The 18,829-nt window shown below is 38.2% G+C and overlaps 1 protein-coding gene across 4 annotated transcripts; it reads left to right on the forward strand.

Annotated features, from left to right (window-relative positions):
* The first annotated feature begins 2,278 nt into the window (after nt 1-2,278).
* Nucleotides 2,279-12,539, forward strand: PPDPFL (pancreatic progenitor cell differentiation and proliferation factor like). Of its 4 annotated transcripts, none has more exons than XM_082284112.1 (6): nt 2,279-2,389; nt 2,475-2,565; nt 3,528-3,617; nt 3,703-3,802; nt 8,056-8,134; nt 8,891-12,539. In XM_082284112.1, exons 2-5 carry the CDS (start codon nt 2,511-2,513, stop codon nt 8,093-8,095), a joined length of 285 nt encoding a protein of 94 aa, XP_082140238.1. In that variant the 5' UTR covers nt 2,279-2,389; nt 2,475-2,510; the 3' UTR covers nt 8,096-8,134; nt 8,891-12,539. The 4 variants fall into 4 exon arrangements, with proteins under 4 accessions (XP_082140238.1, XP_082140239.1, XP_082140237.1 ...); XM_082284113.1 differs by having other exon boundaries at nt 12,113-12,539; XM_082284111.1 differs by having other exon boundaries at nt 8,056-12,539.
* The last annotated feature ends 6,290 nt before the right edge of the window (nt 12,540-18,829 follow it).

The following is an 18,829-nucleotide window of genomic DNA, read 5'->3' on the forward strand; positions in this document are numbered from 1 at the left end:
AATTGAATGCTGTCTTGAAAGCTAAATTGTAACCTTGCCCCTGAGTTTGCAATTGATGCTGAGTTACTTAGATTAATCATAGGTGGCCACTAACCATTTTTTTCAATGTCTGATTGAGAATCTGATTTATCAACACACTGAGTACTTAAATCTGGATCTGAAGCAAATGACAGCTATAAGTGGGTAAATGAAGTATGGCATAGTGCTCAGTAGTTCTAAAAAAAATAAAGTCCTAAACTGCTCTCATATGAGACATGTAAGCTTTGTGGATATTTTTATCTTAGCTCCTTTGGATCTCAGAATACCCTCTTGTTAGCTTAAGATAATAATATACCTTGGTTTTGTAGCAATACTTTAGAATAATTGTGCCAGCATTTTAGAAACAATCTGCCAGAATGACCATGCAAGAAAAAAAACTGGTGAGACCTGCAGCTCTATATTCAGAGGATTCTGTATTCTTATTAGAGGAAAATACAACAGATAGGACATAATGATGGATTAAGTGAGAGAAATAGTGGAAAACTTCTCATTAAATAAGTACTTTCTATTCCAGTGCATTAAACAGGGCTCCAAAACAAAAGTGGTAAATGACCATATATGCTAAATGATACAGTCAAATATTACACACACAGCAGTGAAGCAACTGAAAATTTTACAGACCTAGTGTTCCACAGCTCCTGAGTATTTTGGCACAGCTCTGAAATGGATGGATATTTGTGAGGTTTGCAAGAGAGCTACTTATTTCTGTGTTCTTGCCAAATACAAAGCCTACACCATGGGCATGTTAGAGCTAAACAGCTTTTCTGATAATGTCCTTGACAAACCTATGAGTAGATTAAAACAGGATTTTAAAGCAGAAAGAGAAAAGAAGATACATTAAATGACAGTGTTATTAGCTCTGTCTAGGACACAGTGCCCTAGGACTACAGGAGGACTACACATGTCCACCCTCACAGCCCAAGACAAGCATTGCCCGTGCCTCTTTGGGGAGAAGCTTCTCTTCTTTCAGGAATGGATCTGACAATTCAGCAGAGTGCTCAGTGTGAGGGCATTTAAGGTGACAAAACCAAACGAGGTGTTGCAGAAGTTTATTGCCCTCAAATAGAACAAGACTGAAGATGGAAATTTATTATTAAGGCAGGAAAGGAGGTGACTGATACAACGAGCTAATAGCTAATAGTATTAACAAGCTAATGCATTTAGGTATCCATAAACAAGAAGCTGCAACAAAAAGAGTAGTACTATTACTCTTACGGTGCCTTTTTACATAACAAGATAAACATATGGGGTAACTGGTGCTAGTGCTTGCTACAAACTCATCTGCAAAGTATTTCGTGTGTCCATCTTGCAGATTTCTCAGTGATAAGCCTTCAGTCTTTGCTCAGGAGAGACCACCACATTGTCAAGACTCTGACAGCACATCAGCAAAAAGGCCTATGAAAATACACTCTGCTTACCTGTTACAAATGCTCTGTGTGTATAATGTTTTAGAGGCATTTTCCCTGGAGTGTGGTTTACACCCTTACAAATGTGCTGGGAGCTATTATGAGCTATGTCCTTATCATCTGAAATAGAATGCACTATTCAAGCAGACGTGTGACAGTAACATGGTGTTACACACACTACATGTCTGTGTTCTTACCCATAGTTCCTGCTAGAAAAAAAAAAAAGTATAAGAAATTTTGTCGTGGAGGCGGAGCAAATCAAATAGACAAAGCTGTTTTGTTACTTTTTCTGTTGACAGTTCTGAAAGATGAGGACACACACTGTTGGACTAGTTTTGCCATGCTATATGATTACAACAATGTAAAGGACTTTTGCATTTATCTCAGGAAGGTAAAAGTAGTTTTGTGATCTATCTTGGACTTCGTTCTAATTTTACCAAGACTACACGATCACAGGTTTTGCTCATTACCGTGAGAGTGGAGATCATTCCTTTGGCTTCACTAAAGAAATTAGTGTATATGCACAGCCACGTTCGCATTTCTGAACAAAAGTCTTTACCCAAACAGGCGCCTGTCTGCTTCACCCAGCTCTTCCCATTCCTCACAGGGAAGAGAATAACTAACGCAGCAGCCCGTAGTCCCGCCTGAGGCACTCCAGAGATGTGCTCTGAGATGACCCGCAGGGACAAGGACCGAGGGGGCCGGTGCGGGACGCGGGATCCGCCGCGAACTGTCCCGGGCGGCGCCGGGCAGGGGCTGGGCGGCTGCAGCCGAAGGCTCCATCCCCTCTTGTCCCCTCCCTCCCGTCCCTCCTGTGCCACCGCCCCCGGTCGGGGGGAGCCGCCCGCCGCGTCCCATAAAGAGCGGCCCGGGCCCCGGCGGCGCTCGCTGCGGAGCGGGGTCCCATTTCTGCCTCTCGGCCGCCGCTTTCCCTGGGACACCAGGTGAGCCGCAGGGACGGGGCAGCGGCACCGCTCCCCGCGCTGGGCGCATCCTGTTCCCCGGCACAGCGCATCCTTTCCCCCGCAGGCTTCTCCCGGAGACAGACCCCGTTGTGTCGCTGCTATGGCCTCCGTCCCCTCCGCCGGCTGCCTCCTGGCCAAGAACCAGTACTACAGAAGTGAGTGCTCGGCGCGGCCGGGAGCTGCGTGTTGACCCCAGACACACCCCCGCCCTTCTCTCCCCTCTTCCCTTCTCTCTGCCTGGGGAGCGCCTCTGGAGGGAGGCTGAGACCCCGAGCCTCTCCCGAGAAACTCCGGGTTGTTGGCACTCAGGAAAAGTGTCAGAATGTGTTTCAGGTGATGTCTGGATGAGCTGGGGGCAAAGACTTGTCTTTAGCAGTTTTTAATTTCTTGGAGAGTTTTTCCTATCATGGAACTTCACTTTTAATGAGCACCTGCTTCTGGTTATTCATCTACCTTTTCTCCTTTTTTTTTTTTTTAATTACTCTATTTAGGATTGTTTATTAGGATTATCCTATACATGCGTATACATATATGTTTGATTATAAAATGTGACCTAGAAAAAGTGCTAGCCTAGCAAGCCATGATTTCTACCTGTACTTCCTATTTATTTTGCAAGTTTAGGCACAATACAAAATCAATTCACATTTCTGTTTCTAACTATGTGAAATAATCACTGCTTTGAGAGTACATGTGGTGTATTAGGATTCCTAGCTCCAGGATGGACACTAGTGCAAGTGTAGTATTTAGTTGTGTCTCAGGGGAAAGTATTGCAATTGGGGTGTTGTGGACTTGAATGTTCAAGGATGTACTTTCTTGTCTTGATAGCAGTGTGGCCATGATCTTAAGTTTTGTCACTGATTTCAGTGAAAGTTATGCAGACGGATCTCAGTATGCTTTTAAGGGAAGAGTAAGCAGAGTGAGAGAGAAACTGATACAAAAGTTCTTATAAAAAGGACTGTAGTAGAACAGGGTATATAGTATAGAAGTTACACTCTGTAGCTCAGTGAAACTGTTTCCTCTGAGATATCAGCATGTCTGAAAATCTCCTGACATATAGTGCACTCTCTCAAAGCTTTTTTTTCTTTTCGTTATGTGTGTCTCTGTTTTCCACGAACAGCAAGACTGAACTCGGAATCCAGTGTTTCTTCCAGCTCCTCCTGCTGTTCAGATGCTGTGAACATCACAGACCAGGACAAAGCATTGCATGGTATTGTTCCCTTCTTTGAAACAGTTTTCAGTTTTTCCTGTTATTCACCCAGTGTCTAATGCTGTGGGCTTTTCTCCTTTGGCAGGGTTACCTGAGTTAGTTGATAAATATTGGTGGATAAAAAGCTTCTTCCATAGTGAACCCTCTCCACCAGCTGTTGGGAGAAAAACACTCTCAGCAAGCACGTGAGTTTTTTTACAACAGTGGGAATAACTTCCTTGCTAATTTTCCTTTTGGTAAAAGTGTTAGTAAACAAGTTATAATCAGCTAAAACCATCTGGTGGGTTGCAATGCTGTTTTGATGACTTAAGTAAAATACGTGTCAAGTGTAAGGCTATAGAACCTTTCCATGTTTTCATTTTAACAAATGAACTCATGCTACTTTGCATTATGCAGGTGTTAGTGCCTGTTGCTGTTTCAAATTTATGGTGATGTTTATTTAATAATCTACCTATAGAACTTGCACACCAAATTTATACAGTTTGGCCATTTTACATTATATTAAAAAGCTGAACAGAATGCATTCAAAAATACTTAGGCAGATAAATAAATATCTTTGAGGTAAATACAATGAAGATTTTACTTATAACCTTTTTATATATATTTCTTCAGTACCAACAGTTGAAAAGGACAGCGTGATGGCTTTTCTTACTGAGATGCTACGTACAGACTTGTTTTTCCAAGAGGCTTGGGGTCTTCCTTGTGTCTGGGTTCAGCTGCAAGAAGAAAACAAAACCTTTAGGAGAGTGGAAAAGTGTATTTTCAAAATATTTGTCAGTAGCTAAAATGATATTGCTTAATGGACATATCCATGGCCTACTGTGTTCTTTCCAGATTTGCCATAATTTGAGATGACTCTCTAATGGAAGTTTCCAGGATTAAACATCCTGATGACTTCCTTGAATAATTAGAGAAAAGTGTCAGCAAAAATAAGGCATCATAGGTTTAGGAGGAAGATGTGTATTGAATGACTTTGCAATAGGTGATTCAGTTAGGTTACCTTTAAGGTACCAGCTCTGTGGGCAGTCACAGTGATGTAAACAAGATTCAGATCTATAATCCAGAGTAGGATTGCTGTGTGGCACATGTCTTTTATCCAGTATTTGTGTACCAGTTACAGGGTGTAAGTTTACAAGAATCCTTGTCAACAGCATTGCTTTTGGAAAGCCCAATTAGATGAAGAAGCAATAATCAGTTTGGGTTCTTTGATCAAGCAGGGTGCATAGATCCCAACTTCAAATACCCAGGTACAACTTTCACTCCTACCTATGTATGCTGGTATTTGAGGACAGAATAGAGGAGATACACAAGAAACCAGTAATCCTAATGGACACTGACCTCTTTCAAGGAGAAGAGCAACCTTAATCAGAGTTGATACTTAACTGCTAGTTCTTTTTAGATTTCTTTTGCCTGCTTTGTTGTGGCTTAAAGAGCTACTTGCTCCTAAGTGACTAATTCTATCAATATTTTGCTGTCAGATTAGTTATGGGCTAGATCTGACAAAGGATTCCACTCAAAGTAATCACATTATTGTTGTTATCCTTTGTCATGCTCTTGAAAGGTACTATAACATTGCAATGCTGAAGACTAAATGAAGCTAATTAGTATATAGATTGTTTATTCTATTGGGCATGACTGAAATGCATCAGGGATTATGGAAAATAACAAGTATTTAGCTGGATGATAACGTTTTTGACAAGTATCTATGCAACTTTTTGATGTGCTGTCAATAAACGTGATGAATAATTTTCCGTCGCTGGTTGAACTAACAATAGCAAACATTAATGTAGCCAACATATTTTTATTATAGATTAATGGTTGTCATGGTTATGCATAACTCCAAGGTGTATCAAGTGGCTGCTTCAGGAAGCTTATGGTCTTGGTGGAGACAATAAATGCATAGCAGATGACAACAGAAAAGAGCATAATTCTGAAAACATGATTTCAAGGGTCTTTAAATTGACTTGTGTCTTACTTTACTGCTATTGTATAGTTTCATCTTTGTCCTTTCTCTAAGTGTACAGAATGACTCTTTTTATACTAAGATTTTTTTATTAATAAAGATTTAATCATGACTTGTTTTTGGCCTCCAAAACCAAGCTGGCGTTCCATGTTGCCTGTGGTGCAATTGGTGTGTTGGTTTGGGTTTCGTTTTTTAAATATGTATTTATTTTCCTGTTGTTTTTTTGGCGTGTGTGCATCACATTCTTCCTTTAGTGACTTCAAGGTCTGATGTGAGTTAAAAAAGGAGTGCAAGCTACGAAAAAGCCCTTAACACCTTTTTCTATAAGACCATGTTTTAAAGGAAGAGAAAAAGACAACATGATATTTGCAAGTTGTGATTGTGACTCTCTTTGAAGGTGCTTGAAATCACAGAATAAAGAGATGCTGTAGGCCTATAATTATTATACATGTGAAATACCAGATTCAGGAAACACTGTGGAAAAGAAGTGACAAGTTTCCATATTACTCATTGAGCTTAAGCTGCTTCTGTCCTTATAGAGCCAAAAAAGCGGGGTGCAGAACAGGCTTAAAGAGTTGATAAGCTTTTAAGACCCACAAAAAACCCTCCAAACCAAAACACAGTTATTTTTCAGGGAGTGGTGAGGGGACAAAGGCTGCATATTGTTTGCTTTCATCTGCTTAGGCTCTATGAATGACTTGTTTTTGCAATGGCATCAATGTGACAGAAACCTCTGCTCTAGAGAGGTGTCCTCATGCCATCCACATCCTCTTTTACTGTGATCAGCTCAGCATTTGGGCAGCACCCCTGTCAACTCATAGTGATTTGTGCCAGTTCTTCAAAGTATGCAATGAACCAGCTCCATTAATTAATATCCAGTGTCGCTATTACAGACTCCTGAGAGGATTTGGGTAAATGGGACATGAAAATGCTTGCAAATAAAGGGCTGCATTTTGTCACATCTCAGTAATAGGGAAATGTTAGTTTTCTTGATTTAAATGCCAATACAATGTACCTTTGAGAGGAGGGAAAAGCCAAAATTTCATTGATTTTAAAAGAAGCTGAGATAAATAGAAAGGGGAAGCTATATTGTATGTTTAAATGCAGCTTAGAATAAGGAAAACAGGAAAATAGTATGATTTCATATGCCAATCTCCAGCCAAGACAGGTACAAATGTTTGATCGATGACTAATTTTAATAGGAAAAAAAAGCTTTTTTGCTGTTAGAAGGTCTATAGGTAGAGATCTATTTTAAGTTAATCTGTATATTGTTATCCATAACAAAAAAAGTAAGTATTAGAAAAAAGTAAGTATTAGAAACAAGAATTGTGCCAGCATGTAAATACTAAGTTAGATCCAACTATCATGACCAAATTAGGAATGGAGAGCCAGCCTTGAGAAAGATTTTTTTTTTTCTTTACCTCAAGCACACATATAGCAATGATACTTAATAACAGACCTCCATTTCTTTCCTAAAAGGGAATTTAAGTTGTAGTGTCCTGGTCCTACTAGTACCCTATTTGAAAGGCAAAATAGAAGAAAATTCTTGTACCATTTGTTTTGGTTCAAGAAGGATGAAGTCTGCCCGTTCTGCATGTTTAGTGAGAGAAATTCATAATAATTGATTTTTTTCCCCCAGTTGTTGCTATTTGAAAGAAATACTGTAAAGTTACATTTCTTTCCTAGAGTTTTCTTTCCTATCTGTGAAATAAGCAATACTGCATATTGCGGATGGACAATAGTGAGGATTAACTCTAAAGACTGTAGCTGTCACAGTGAAATGGGATTTTTTTTTTATATACACTTGATTTTTCTGCAGAAGCAAGAATGATAAATGGACCCAGGTAAATATAACAGGTTTTCAATATAAGAATAAAGAGCAAATCTAACAGCAAGTAAAACTCATTTTGAGTTGTTAGGAGTAAGTATTATCCTTGTAATTTTTTTGTTAGGGTCAGTTCTCTTTGTGGTATTACAACATTCAGATATGTTAAAATAATTGCAAATCCCCTCTTTTTTTTTTTTTTTTCTTTCACAATCTTAACTAATAGTGCATTATTTCTTCTTGAAAGCAGACTGTTACTGTCACTTCTCAACTCTTCTATGAAGGAAAACCCAAGCAGGGTTTACTCAGACATTTCTACCAGGATTAATATGGTTTGCAAAACATTTCTCGGGTTATTGCACTTGCAGCTGGTGACTGAAAATTTTGACCATGACCGTGTTCAATGCCCTGGCTGACTCTTTATTGATGGAAGGATTCTGTCAGATTTCTTTTGTCATGCACTCTGTCATATGCCATTTTAAGCTGTTCTGGCAGTAGCAGATGTGAAATATACTGTTTGTAATCACTGGAAGATAGGTTTTTGTAATAGAAAGAGGCTGTCACTACTAAGGAAGAGAATTGGATCAGTGTTTTGGGAGGAAGATGTGGAAAAGCATATTTTTTCCTTTTTTTCTACTTCCATCCCTCAGAAACTGTGGAGAAAGAAGTTGCTGTTTCCCAGCCCTATGACAAAAGAGAAGATTCAGCTCCCACTTAGAGTACTTGATGGTATGTTCAGAGACAATCTATTGACTTTTTCTCAAAAATAAAATTATAAAAGTGCTTGTAGTCAAAATGACAGAACATGATCTGGACAGAGATATAATGTTAGAACAGCTCATAAAAGGAATAAAAAAGGGCTTGCACACTTGAAAAGTTGCTTTTCTCAGCTATGTCAACCACCGTGTCTCCTTCAAACTCAACCATCTTTGGCATCAACAAAATTAATTTTCATTTTTACCTATAATACAGAAGCCATAATCTTACTTTACTTGTTTAGTTGAGGTAACACCACTGGGTGCAAGATCAAACTGTTTTGTCAGTTTGTAGAGGAGAAGCAAGGTACAGCTTGATGTCAGTCACTCCATGGGGATCATCTCCAGGATGGACTGAAGCCTGGATATCCAGGAGAAATGCAGTGATGCTGGAAATAACCTTCTAAAAAGATATTCAGATTTTCCTTTCCCTCTCCCTCTCCCTCTCCTTCTCCCTTTCCCTTTCCCTTTCCCTTTCCCTTTCCCTTTCCCTTTCCCTTTTCCCTCAGGAAAAATCCTGACTTTGAAGTAGTCAGGGATGGAGAGTCTGTAAAATACCCTAAAAGTAAAGTAAAGTAAAATTTTCTGTGGTTAATCACCTTCACCTTTAAAGATCTTCACCTCTGGTACCAACTTGAATTTCTCTATGAACAGCAGATCAGGGGTTAGTCAGGAATGCATGACCTAAATAACAAGTAAAGTTTTAAAGTGATTCCACCTTCTCTTCAAGGATCTTTCCAAAGAGGTTGCATCATTTTGTTTAATATCCAGCTACACTGACTTCAAGAAGTATTTCAGCACAGTAGGAGTGGATCAATAGGTGGAATCAGCTGGAAATGTGCTTTTTGCTTCTGTGAGTCAAAGATAAAAGCCAGGCTCCCAGAGTAGGTTTTGGACTCTGTAGTTTACAGACTATTGCTAAGTGAGCCAAATGAGAAGGGAAAAGGTGATGGTGAAGTATTGACATGGCATCAAAACGTTGGCCAGTTTGAAATCTTGGATCCTGAAGCACCACTCAATTCACTTTTAAATGGAATTTAATGAGTAAATTCCTTAATATCTCAAATAATAATATGTTTAAAGAGTTTTACTCATTGCAACTAACTACTTGTATGAAATAACACCAGAATTCACATTTTTGAAATTTAATTTAAAAATTATTTTCAAGCTTCTCTTTGATAAAATGTATTGTGCAATTTTTTTGGTTTTAATTCCACTGTTACCTTGTATAGAGAGTATAGCTTCTTCATCTTGGGAAAAGGCCACTTTACATTTTGAATAAAGTTTTGGAACCTACGATATGTGCGTACATTAAACCTAGTTTGGATATCCTATATCTAAGAGCCTATAAAATTCATGTTTCACTGTTTCATAACAGTGCAGAAATGAAAGGAAAATACTAGAGGTAAAATACACAATGAAATAAGTTCCTTTAAATAGGTATTTTCCCAAAATATTTGAATCAAGTCAATTTAATGCTGTCATTACTCCAGCTCTGACACACCGTCTGTTTAAGTCCAGATGAAACCTAGAATCAGCGCAGCATCACACTGACAGGATGTGTCATTTCTCCATGGCAGTAGCAGATTAAGTGGAGTAGTGAATGTAAAAGGCAAGGTAACTGCATGTTGTATGTAGTAATACCTTCGTATTCTGTCGCAATAAAATGCCCGCCTGCAAAATACAAAATCAATTTGGTGAAAAAGAAAAACCAAAACAAAACACTGCACCAAAAAACCCTCCTTCTTCACATTTTGTGCTTTCCAGGAACATATTTTTCTTGATGAAGTATTATTTCCTTTGTATTTCTTTCTAATGTGATTGCAAAAGACTGACAAACTGAAATGCATTTTACAAATAGATTGTTGCTTCCACTGCTAGTTCTACTTGGTGTTATAATTATTGTCCTACTTTAATATTTTGCCATTACTGTTTGATGAATTTAGTGGGGAAGTTGTTTTTGTGTGTGTCTGTCACTGTACTGTGAATTTAACTATCTTTTGGTCTGGAAGGGGCACCTTTACAGTATAACCCCTTTTAAAACACCTACTTACCACTAAAATAGAGCTCCAGTAACTAAGCCGGGCAGCTCAGACCTTCTGAGATAAATGTGCATAGGCTGTAACTCTCTCATGTTAGGACTGACTTTTACTCTGCATTTTTACAACTTATCACTGGATATTAATAATAATGAAAGACATCAACTGCTAGGCATTATAAAATTATGTAAGGCCTTTATGGCTCATTTTGTAAATGGATGTCCCTTCACTTCTCTTTGGACATTAAAGCATCTGCAGCATTTGAAAATGCACAGAAATCAAAAGTGCTTTTTGTAATAAACAAACGTACACTCATAGATGATGGATTTGAAGTAAAAAGAACTCCAAACAACACAAAGGATCACAAGGTGGATGGCAGTGATAGTCATTCACACCTACCTAAAATCCTAATTATATGTGAGGATCATTATGGCTCAAAGACTCACAGAGTTTAAATTGTTATCAATGCTCATTCACTCTCTCGTCTCCCTGTGTTTTTCTCCGCACTAATTAAAAAAAGAATACATAACAAACAATACAAGACCAAGCATCCTTTTAGCACCTATGCAGAAATAGGAAAATGAGAGAGAAAGGACAGCCTGGGCAGACAGCAGTCCTTTTAAGCCTAGAATGGATCAGCCTATCTTTAGGACATACATCTTTCTGTTGCTGGTTAAGGAAAAAAAGAAGCCAACCCCCTCCCCTTCCCCCAAACCCAAAAGTATTTTGCTGTGGCCAAGAAATAATCTAGGCCATATTAAAAGCTCAGAAAGAGCAGGCGCTTGTATCATTTATACTGAGCCAGCTCTAAAGAAGGAAAATGGATTGAAAGAAACCACAGTGTGGCTGTAAAACAGGGGGCAGAACTGCAGCACAATCTTTTACCTCAATAAAACCTTGACTTTTAGGCTGAAAAATAGCATGCCTGAAATATGTTGACAGGATATGTTCCTGCGATGGCTAGTAAGAATTTTGTTTTAAGACTTCTTTTATGGGCTAATCTTCTCAGAAATTGCTTCCCTTGTTGGAATGTTGTCCTGTCCCTCCCTCACCCCTGCCTCCCCGGTTTTATGCACATGTTACACTGAAGTGGATGAAGTCTTTATGGGGCACATGTTGATGGGCTATAACTGAGCAAAAGCTCCTTGAGACATACCCCATGCGTGTATTTAATTCAAAATGTTGTGAACTTCAGGGCAAACATAATTTTTAAAAAATATGTAGTATTTCAGTGAAAGAACAGAAAATATATGTCAGACATTTTGACTGCTCATAACAATGACTGCTACCAGATGTAGTGTGAGGAATAACCTGAATTATTAGAAAGAACCTGTTTATCTGCAACACCAGAGAGAGCAAGAATTTTACTAATCTCTGAGAAAGCAACATTAAATGCTGTAGTAGATTGCATATGGGGGCTAAATTTTCTCTTTCTTCTGCTAAAGAACACTAACAGTGATGTCTCTAATTAGACCAGAACCATCGGATACGCAGGCTGGGAGTAGGAAAGGAGGATGAATAAACCAAACCCTAACTGGCTGCAGCAGATTGTCAGAAAGAAAATCTGCAGGTTTATCTGGGGTCCAGACCTAACATGACAAATATCTTGGCACAGAACCAGTGGGGATTTTTCATTTTTTTACAGTAAAATGGTCAGGTATATTTATTTATTTATTTTATTTTTAATTTATTTAATTATTAAGTCTGATTAACATTTTAGCTGTAGGGACTGGAATCTCTAATGAGCTGAAAATTCTTGGGCAAATGGATGCTGAGAAATTCATGTTGTTAGCTTTTAACTCCTGAGAATTTATATCTGAAACACAGTGTCCCGGGTTGCAGTGTATTCTATTACCATCCTCATGAGCTGTTGAAATCAGGTGCGGCAGTGTTTCCTTGCCTCCTCCCCCCAGACTATCTTGCTGTTAATGGCCCATCATTGTCCTGCCACATGACTCAGAGATAACTCCCTCCGGACTATCTTCTGTTAATGAGCCTAATCAGCACTTGGCCTCATGACTCATTACCCCATTGTGAGATGCTCCACCCAGAGGGAGGAACCAAGCATCCCATCGTGGATATAATCTGAGACTCTGACCACCAGAGACAACCCTTCCACTGGATATCCAGAGAACAGGAGCTACACAGCCACCACTGGACCTTCTGAGGAAGAGCAGACCCTCTTTCTACAGGATCACTGCTTCAGAGGACTGCAGTCAACATTCTACCAGACTGCTACAACAGGGAGTCAGGTTGTATCTTGACTCTGTCAGTTTGAACCAGTGTTCTCTTATTTTTTTTTCCCTTTTCTTTAATTTCCCCATTAAATTGTCATTCTGACTTGGTGCCTCCCACTGGTTTGTTTTCAAACTAGTACACACAGCTATACATATTATTATTGTTTTGATATACATTAGTTTAGAATAATCAAATTTATTAACTGAAGTTAATTTTTATTTATATAATTTTCAGTCTGAAGAATGACTATGCAGTGTATGGAAGATTATAAATACGGACATAATTTTAGTAGGCTATCAGCTATTTTGGTATCCATTTAGTTGATGAGAAGGATGCACTTTCAGCGTGAAGAGGCAAAGGACAATTTTATGGTGTCTTTTCAGGATTGAAAAGACGACACCTGAAAGTAAATTTCAGTTCATAAACCTCAGTCTCATTTCCCTGATGTGGAGGAGTGACCTAGAAAGGGCACTGCTTATGTTTTTCTGCTGAAAGAGTGTACTACAAATACAGGACAAGGAGTTCATCTTGCATAGCTCCTTATTTCCAAGAAATCCAAGCACCTCTAGTTTTACATAAGTCACCCAGGACAATACAGCTTAAGTTACTGTGGTAAGACTTGCTTAACACAGTTCTGTAATTAGTTAGAAAGTCAATTCAACATTTATTTCAAGTGTATGAGGGAGAAGCAACTTCATGAATAGGTAATAGAGAAGGCATACATTGTCTGAATGCATTAGTTTAAAAAAGTGTTCTTAAATTACTCTTTTATTGAAAGCATGCACTTGAAGATCCTAGATTATTCCATTTGCAAGTCAACACATTATGTGCATTACACTTGTATTAAATTATTATGCCTCAGCTAAATAAAGGCCTTCAGTCCTGGTGTTTCACTTTTATGAGCCTCCTACATCAATGGGAGTGAAGGAGAGAAAGAATTCCTTGTACTTTCAGTGCTTATTGAACCACAGTTTTTGGGTAATCTCAAAGAGTAGGCACAATTTGAGCAGTAAAAGCATAAACAAAATTTCTTTTGAGAATTTTCTTTTGAGACTTGCCGAGATTTTCTTTATTATTGCCTAAATATTCCTTCTTTCTGACAAAACATGAAATGATGACACAAAGAGTTCTCAACTTGAGGGGCAGTGTGGAGCTGTTTCATGAACTGTGGATTAAAAAAATCAACAGAATGAAAGACTTACAGTCAGTATTTAAAGATTTGGAAAGTCAGAAATTTTTGAGAAGGTGTCTTGGGGAACAGAGAAGGTGGGATAAAAACACTCTGCCTTTAGCTTTCTTCTTTTTACAGTTCTCTGCAAATTCAAGTGACTGTTATCAATTAATTGTTTTCCACATTTTAACTGTTATACTCTTGCCAGTCAAGCCTCTGGCTGGATAGGAATGGGAGTACTTAACATTAGTGATTTCTGACACATGGGGTCTAAAAGTTGGATTTTAAACCTAGTATCAATAGGTACAAGCTTTTTTCTTTCAGTATCAGGTAAAATGTTGTTGAAAAACCTATATAAATATAAAGCATCAATGCTATATATCTTACGAAATGCAAACCCCAGTATTTCTGGAGATGATTTAGAAATTTTGTACACATACATACTTGCCGTGGTTTAAACCCAACCAGGCCCCATGCAGACGCTTGCTCACTCCCCCAACCAGCAGGACTGGGGAGAGAATGGGAAGGGTAAAAAGTAGAAAACTCATGGATTGAGGTAAAGGAATTTTAATAGGGAAAGCAAAAGCTGTGCACAAGCAAAGTAATACAAAGGAATTAACTCACTGCTTCCCATGGGCAGGCAGGTGTTCAGCCATGTCCAGGAAATCAGGGCCCCATCACACGTAATGGGGACTTGAGAAGGCAAAACTCTTCACTCCAAACTCTCCAGCTGCATTTACTGGGCATGATGTCATATGGTCTGGAATATCCCTTTGGTAGGTTTGGGTCACCTGTCCTCTCTGTCTCTTCCCCACTTCCCATGCACACCCACTTTCCTCACCATCATGGCAGCATGAAAATCAGAGAAGGCCTTGGCTCTGTGTAAACCCTGCTGACCAATAACAAACACATCTCTGTATTATAAACCCCATGTTCAGCACAAATCCGAAACAAAGCCCCATACCAGCCACTGTGAAGAAAGTTAACTCTACCCCAGCCAAAACCAGCACAATACTCTATAATGCTCCTTAAAACTTATAGAATGTATTTGTTGAACTACAGCCCCTCCTAAAATTATCAACACAGTGTTTAGAATTTCCACAGAAACTCTTATTAGCATATACTAACTTTTTCAGCTGTGTAATCTTCAAACTGCATTAACGTTTTTTCTTTCATATAAAATGGGTGATAGAGCAATCTATTTAATTTTGTAGTTCCTCCTCTTCAGTCTCATATCACAGAATCCCAGAATATGTTGAGTTGGAACAGATCCACAAGGGTCATCGACTCCAACTCCCAGCCCTGCACAGCACCATCCCCAAGAGTTACACCATGTTCCTGAGAGTATTGTCCAAATGCTTCTTGAACTGTTCCAGGCTGGTGGTGGATATCAAACCACCAAAGTACCATTAATGATGCCTTTGTTGGGGCCTGTACTAGAAAAGTTTATCATCAAGGACTCCGTGTAACGGTGTTTGCATTTCTGCAGGGAAAATTGCTTCTGAACATAATATATTCTTATACAGCAGCTTCCTTTTTCTTAGCAGATTGCTACATTTTTGCAAAAAAAGCACTTTCATGCATATTTTGTGTGCATACATAAATTTAGATACTGTCATACATTCTCTATTTTAAAATTATTTTTATTTTTTGAAATATAGCAGTAATATTAAACCCAGTAATTTTATACTCATTATAATGCTTATGCAAGCACTAAAATATTATTTAATTGGAGCTGAGCTTCAGACTGAAATAAAACTTTACATTGTACAATTTCCCATGTGGTTTATCTTTCAGGCACCATAGTTAATGACAACTTTCACAACAGCTTCTGCTAAGCCAGCTGAAAATATACAAAATTTATCTTCTCTATTACTGATAAGGTGATATAATAAAATAATTGTGTGGGTGAAATTTCTTAGCCTGCCTTATGGTCTTCACATACCCACTGGATTCAGAATCATGAATCCAAACTCAGTTTAGGCTGCTCTTCTACCAGAGGCATGTTGCTTCAGGTTTTAATGATTGACTAAGCAGGCCTATGCATATGTCATCCTCCTTTCATATCTATCTAATCCCTTGTGGCTGAGGGATCCATCAACAAATGAAATGACGCCTCAGTAAATCAAATTAGTCAGCAAGTCCAGAGATGTTGTCAGTATTATGCATGATTGCTAAGACATGCACTGGACACTGTAGTAAAATCTGCAGTGCTACCTCCAGAAGTAGCAATGATCTTAAGTCATAAGATCATAATTTGGAAAACTGCTATCTGTGTCAGAGTAATTAACACCAGCTCTGCTGGCCCAAGATGTTTTCTAGTTCTCTTACCTGATGGTAATAGCCTGTGTCTAAAACCTCTCTGCTTTCCTCAAGATTTAATCTTATTTCCACTAAAATAATGATTATGATCATAGTAATAATGATACTACAGCCCTCACTTCTAGGCCACTTGAAGAGGCTGATCCTATAACAAATCATATTTCAGGAAAAACAAATCATCTTGGTGCAATTATGCATTTAAAGCAAGTTTTGAACTTTACATTTTTTGTCTTAAAGATACGTTTATTCTTGAGAATATAATTTGCCCTTACATTTACCAGGGACAGGTATGCCCTTCCTTCTTGTACAGTTCTCATATTTAGGACAATTCAGCAAGAAAAAAAATCAATCAAGTTGCAAACGTGCTGAATTTTGCTAGAAGTCTTTTATAATGGGAGTTACTTTTGTTGGTGGGTCTAGGACCCAAGGGTTTTATTCTGCTGGGTTTAAATGGATATTGGAAAAAGGATCAACAGGTAAAATGCACAAGTAGAATAGCAGTCCCTGGATTCACTATTTGACATAGGGTACTCATGTGTATTTATTTTTAGTGGCGTAATATGTCATTACTTTTATCTTTTTATATATAGGCCTTCTCCTTTTCCTTTTAGAATTAATGCAGTGTGGAAGTGGGCATTTTGTTTATTGAGCCCTTGTAATTCCATACATGGATTTTGGAGTGTGTATGCTTACAAATGCTGCAGGGATGACCAATTTTTATGAAAATACATCATTGAGGAGCCAGCATGCCAATTTCAAATACTGCAGGTGTTATAAATGGAAGTGAGAACAGCAGCTAATTTAAATAACTTCCCATTGCCAAGCCATCATCCACCCTAAGAGGATTCCAAAGCACATTTTGCCCTAGAAAAAATGATGTTGTTTTCTATTTTCCTATGAAGCTGAATTACAAATTACTTCTTCAGCATAGACCAGAGGGGAGAAAAGTAGATATGTGGGATATTGGTATCTAAACAATATTTTAGCAAATAGACAGACAAAAAGTGTTTTATCAACAGCTGATTATGGTCACTCATTCACATTTTTACCATACACTAGATACCAATAACATGCTCAGAGCTATGCAAAATGCAATTGCTATCTACTTCTTAAGGCTAGGAGTCAGACAGCAAAGATACTAAGAACGAAGTATGTTTCTGAAATGTCTAGAGAAAAAAAAATTGAATGGTTTTATTTTAATAGCTTATTTCTGTATTGTTTCAGTGGAAAATGCCACATAGCCTTTTAAAGCCAAAAAATGTTTTATAACATTTGCAGAAGGTGTCACTTCTAGTAATGTTATGCCCTCACTTGTCTTGATGAGCTGAATAATGTGATTTTCAGACAGCCATCTAAATTTTCCCAGATGAGATGATAGCTGTTCAAATTACTCAAGTTTCCACTCAGTATATGGTTTACAAATAATTTATCAATGATAATATAAACCAATTATATTTCTAGTTGGCCTTTAACAGATGAAAATATATACACAAATGTCTAACTTAGTCCATATTTCCTAATTATGTATGGGCTCATTCTTTTAAATGAGTGCGGTTTACGTGTCAAACTTCTGAGTTCCAGCCTGAAAGAGCATTGAATCCATTCATGGTCCATGACAGAGGAATCGTGGCTAAATAAGCAACGTACCTGATGTCCATGGTCTGAGGCATTATTTCACTATTTTTCTAGAACTTCTTTGGTTTTTTCCCTGGGATCTTCATGCCAACTTTGTATCAGGATTTATGGCAATTGATTTTTGCATCTACCACTGTCTTAAGCTATGTGAAGACATGGGAGTGAAATCTGGCCTCACTGAAATCTCTACTAAGAGCCCACGAACAGAGTTTAGGTGAGAACTAATTCTGAGTTTTCCTCAGAGTTTAGGTGAAAACTCTTCATGCAAATCAAATTACTTTTGAGACAGCAAAGTCCTCTGTCTTTGATGGGAGATAATTTTACCCCAGACTTTTTCAGCATAGTAACCACACCTAGTTCCAAAATAGTAACATGCAATGTCTGAGTTGTTGTTAAGAAATCAATAGTCAGTTTTGTAAAAGTCACTTATTAAGGTATAAAATGAAAGCCAAACAACAATAAAAAAACCACATTTCTGAAAAATGTGAAGAGCAAAACATTAGATTAGTCAAGGCACATCTGAAGGAGAAAGCTGTAGTCATGAATTATTAGTACTAGAAATGCAAAATGCTCTCCTTTTTCTCAAAAGTCAGTTCAGCTCACACACCATCACAAAGTGGCTCTCACATTTCTTCATTTTTCACAATTCCAAATCAGGTGCAACAGGACTGCTGAAACCTCTTTCAACACAAAGGGATGTTTTGTTTGTATCATAATTTCTCCATCACTTTGCTAAGTAGTAATCCACATAGGAAAAGATACTTTAAAACTCAGGCTGAAGAACTTTGTTCAAAAAATTACCTTTTGCCAAACATTGACTTGAATAGGCGTAGATGCCCTGTCTATCACTGTCGACTGTATAGGGAACCTAGGGAGACCAGCTTTGCAATTGCGACAGTGAGCTAGGTGCCCAAGGTCTGAGTAGGAACAGACTACCTATGCACAGCAGCAACAAAGCAATCAGAAGGATTCTCAAAAAGGAGACAAAATGTCCATTTTATTTTAAGTTTGTATCCGACTTCAAACTTCAGCTGCTTCTAAGTGGTTAGCTTAAACGCCTTCTTATATCACAACAGCACTGTAGAACTCTCCAGAAGTGGTTCCATGGGGTTTATTTTCCATTGTATTTATACATAAGCAGAGGGAATGTGATACCCTTAATGTTGGTTCCACCATGTTTTGCTCAAAGTTGTGCTGAGTGAGACATAGGTCTCTCCTGCAAAGCTTAGTGGAGAGAACTGGTGGTGGAGATAAAGCAAGAATA

The sequence above is a fragment of the Coloeus monedula genome (genome assembly GCF_965178545.1).
Source record: "Coloeus monedula genome assembly, chromosome: 1".
Taxonomy (NCBI): Eukaryota; Metazoa; Chordata; class Aves; order Passeriformes; family Corvidae; genus Coloeus; species Coloeus monedula.

What these genes read in the sequence shown, in the direction of transcription:
- PPDPFL (XM_082284111.1), top strand. Translation starts at nt 2,511, where the DNA reads ATGGCCTCCGTCCCCTCCGCCGGCTGCCTCCTGGCCAAGAACCAGTAC. An exon ending in CCAGGACAAAGCATTGCATG is followed by an intron (nt 3,618 to 3,702) that starts GTATTGTTCCCT and finishes CTCCTTTGGCAG; the next exon opens with GGTTACCTGAGTTAGTTGAT. An exon ending in AAAACACTCTCAGCAAGCAC is followed by an intron (nt 3,803 to 8,055) that starts GTGAGTTTTTTT and finishes TCCATCCCTCAG; the next exon opens with AAACTGTGGAGAAAGAAGTT.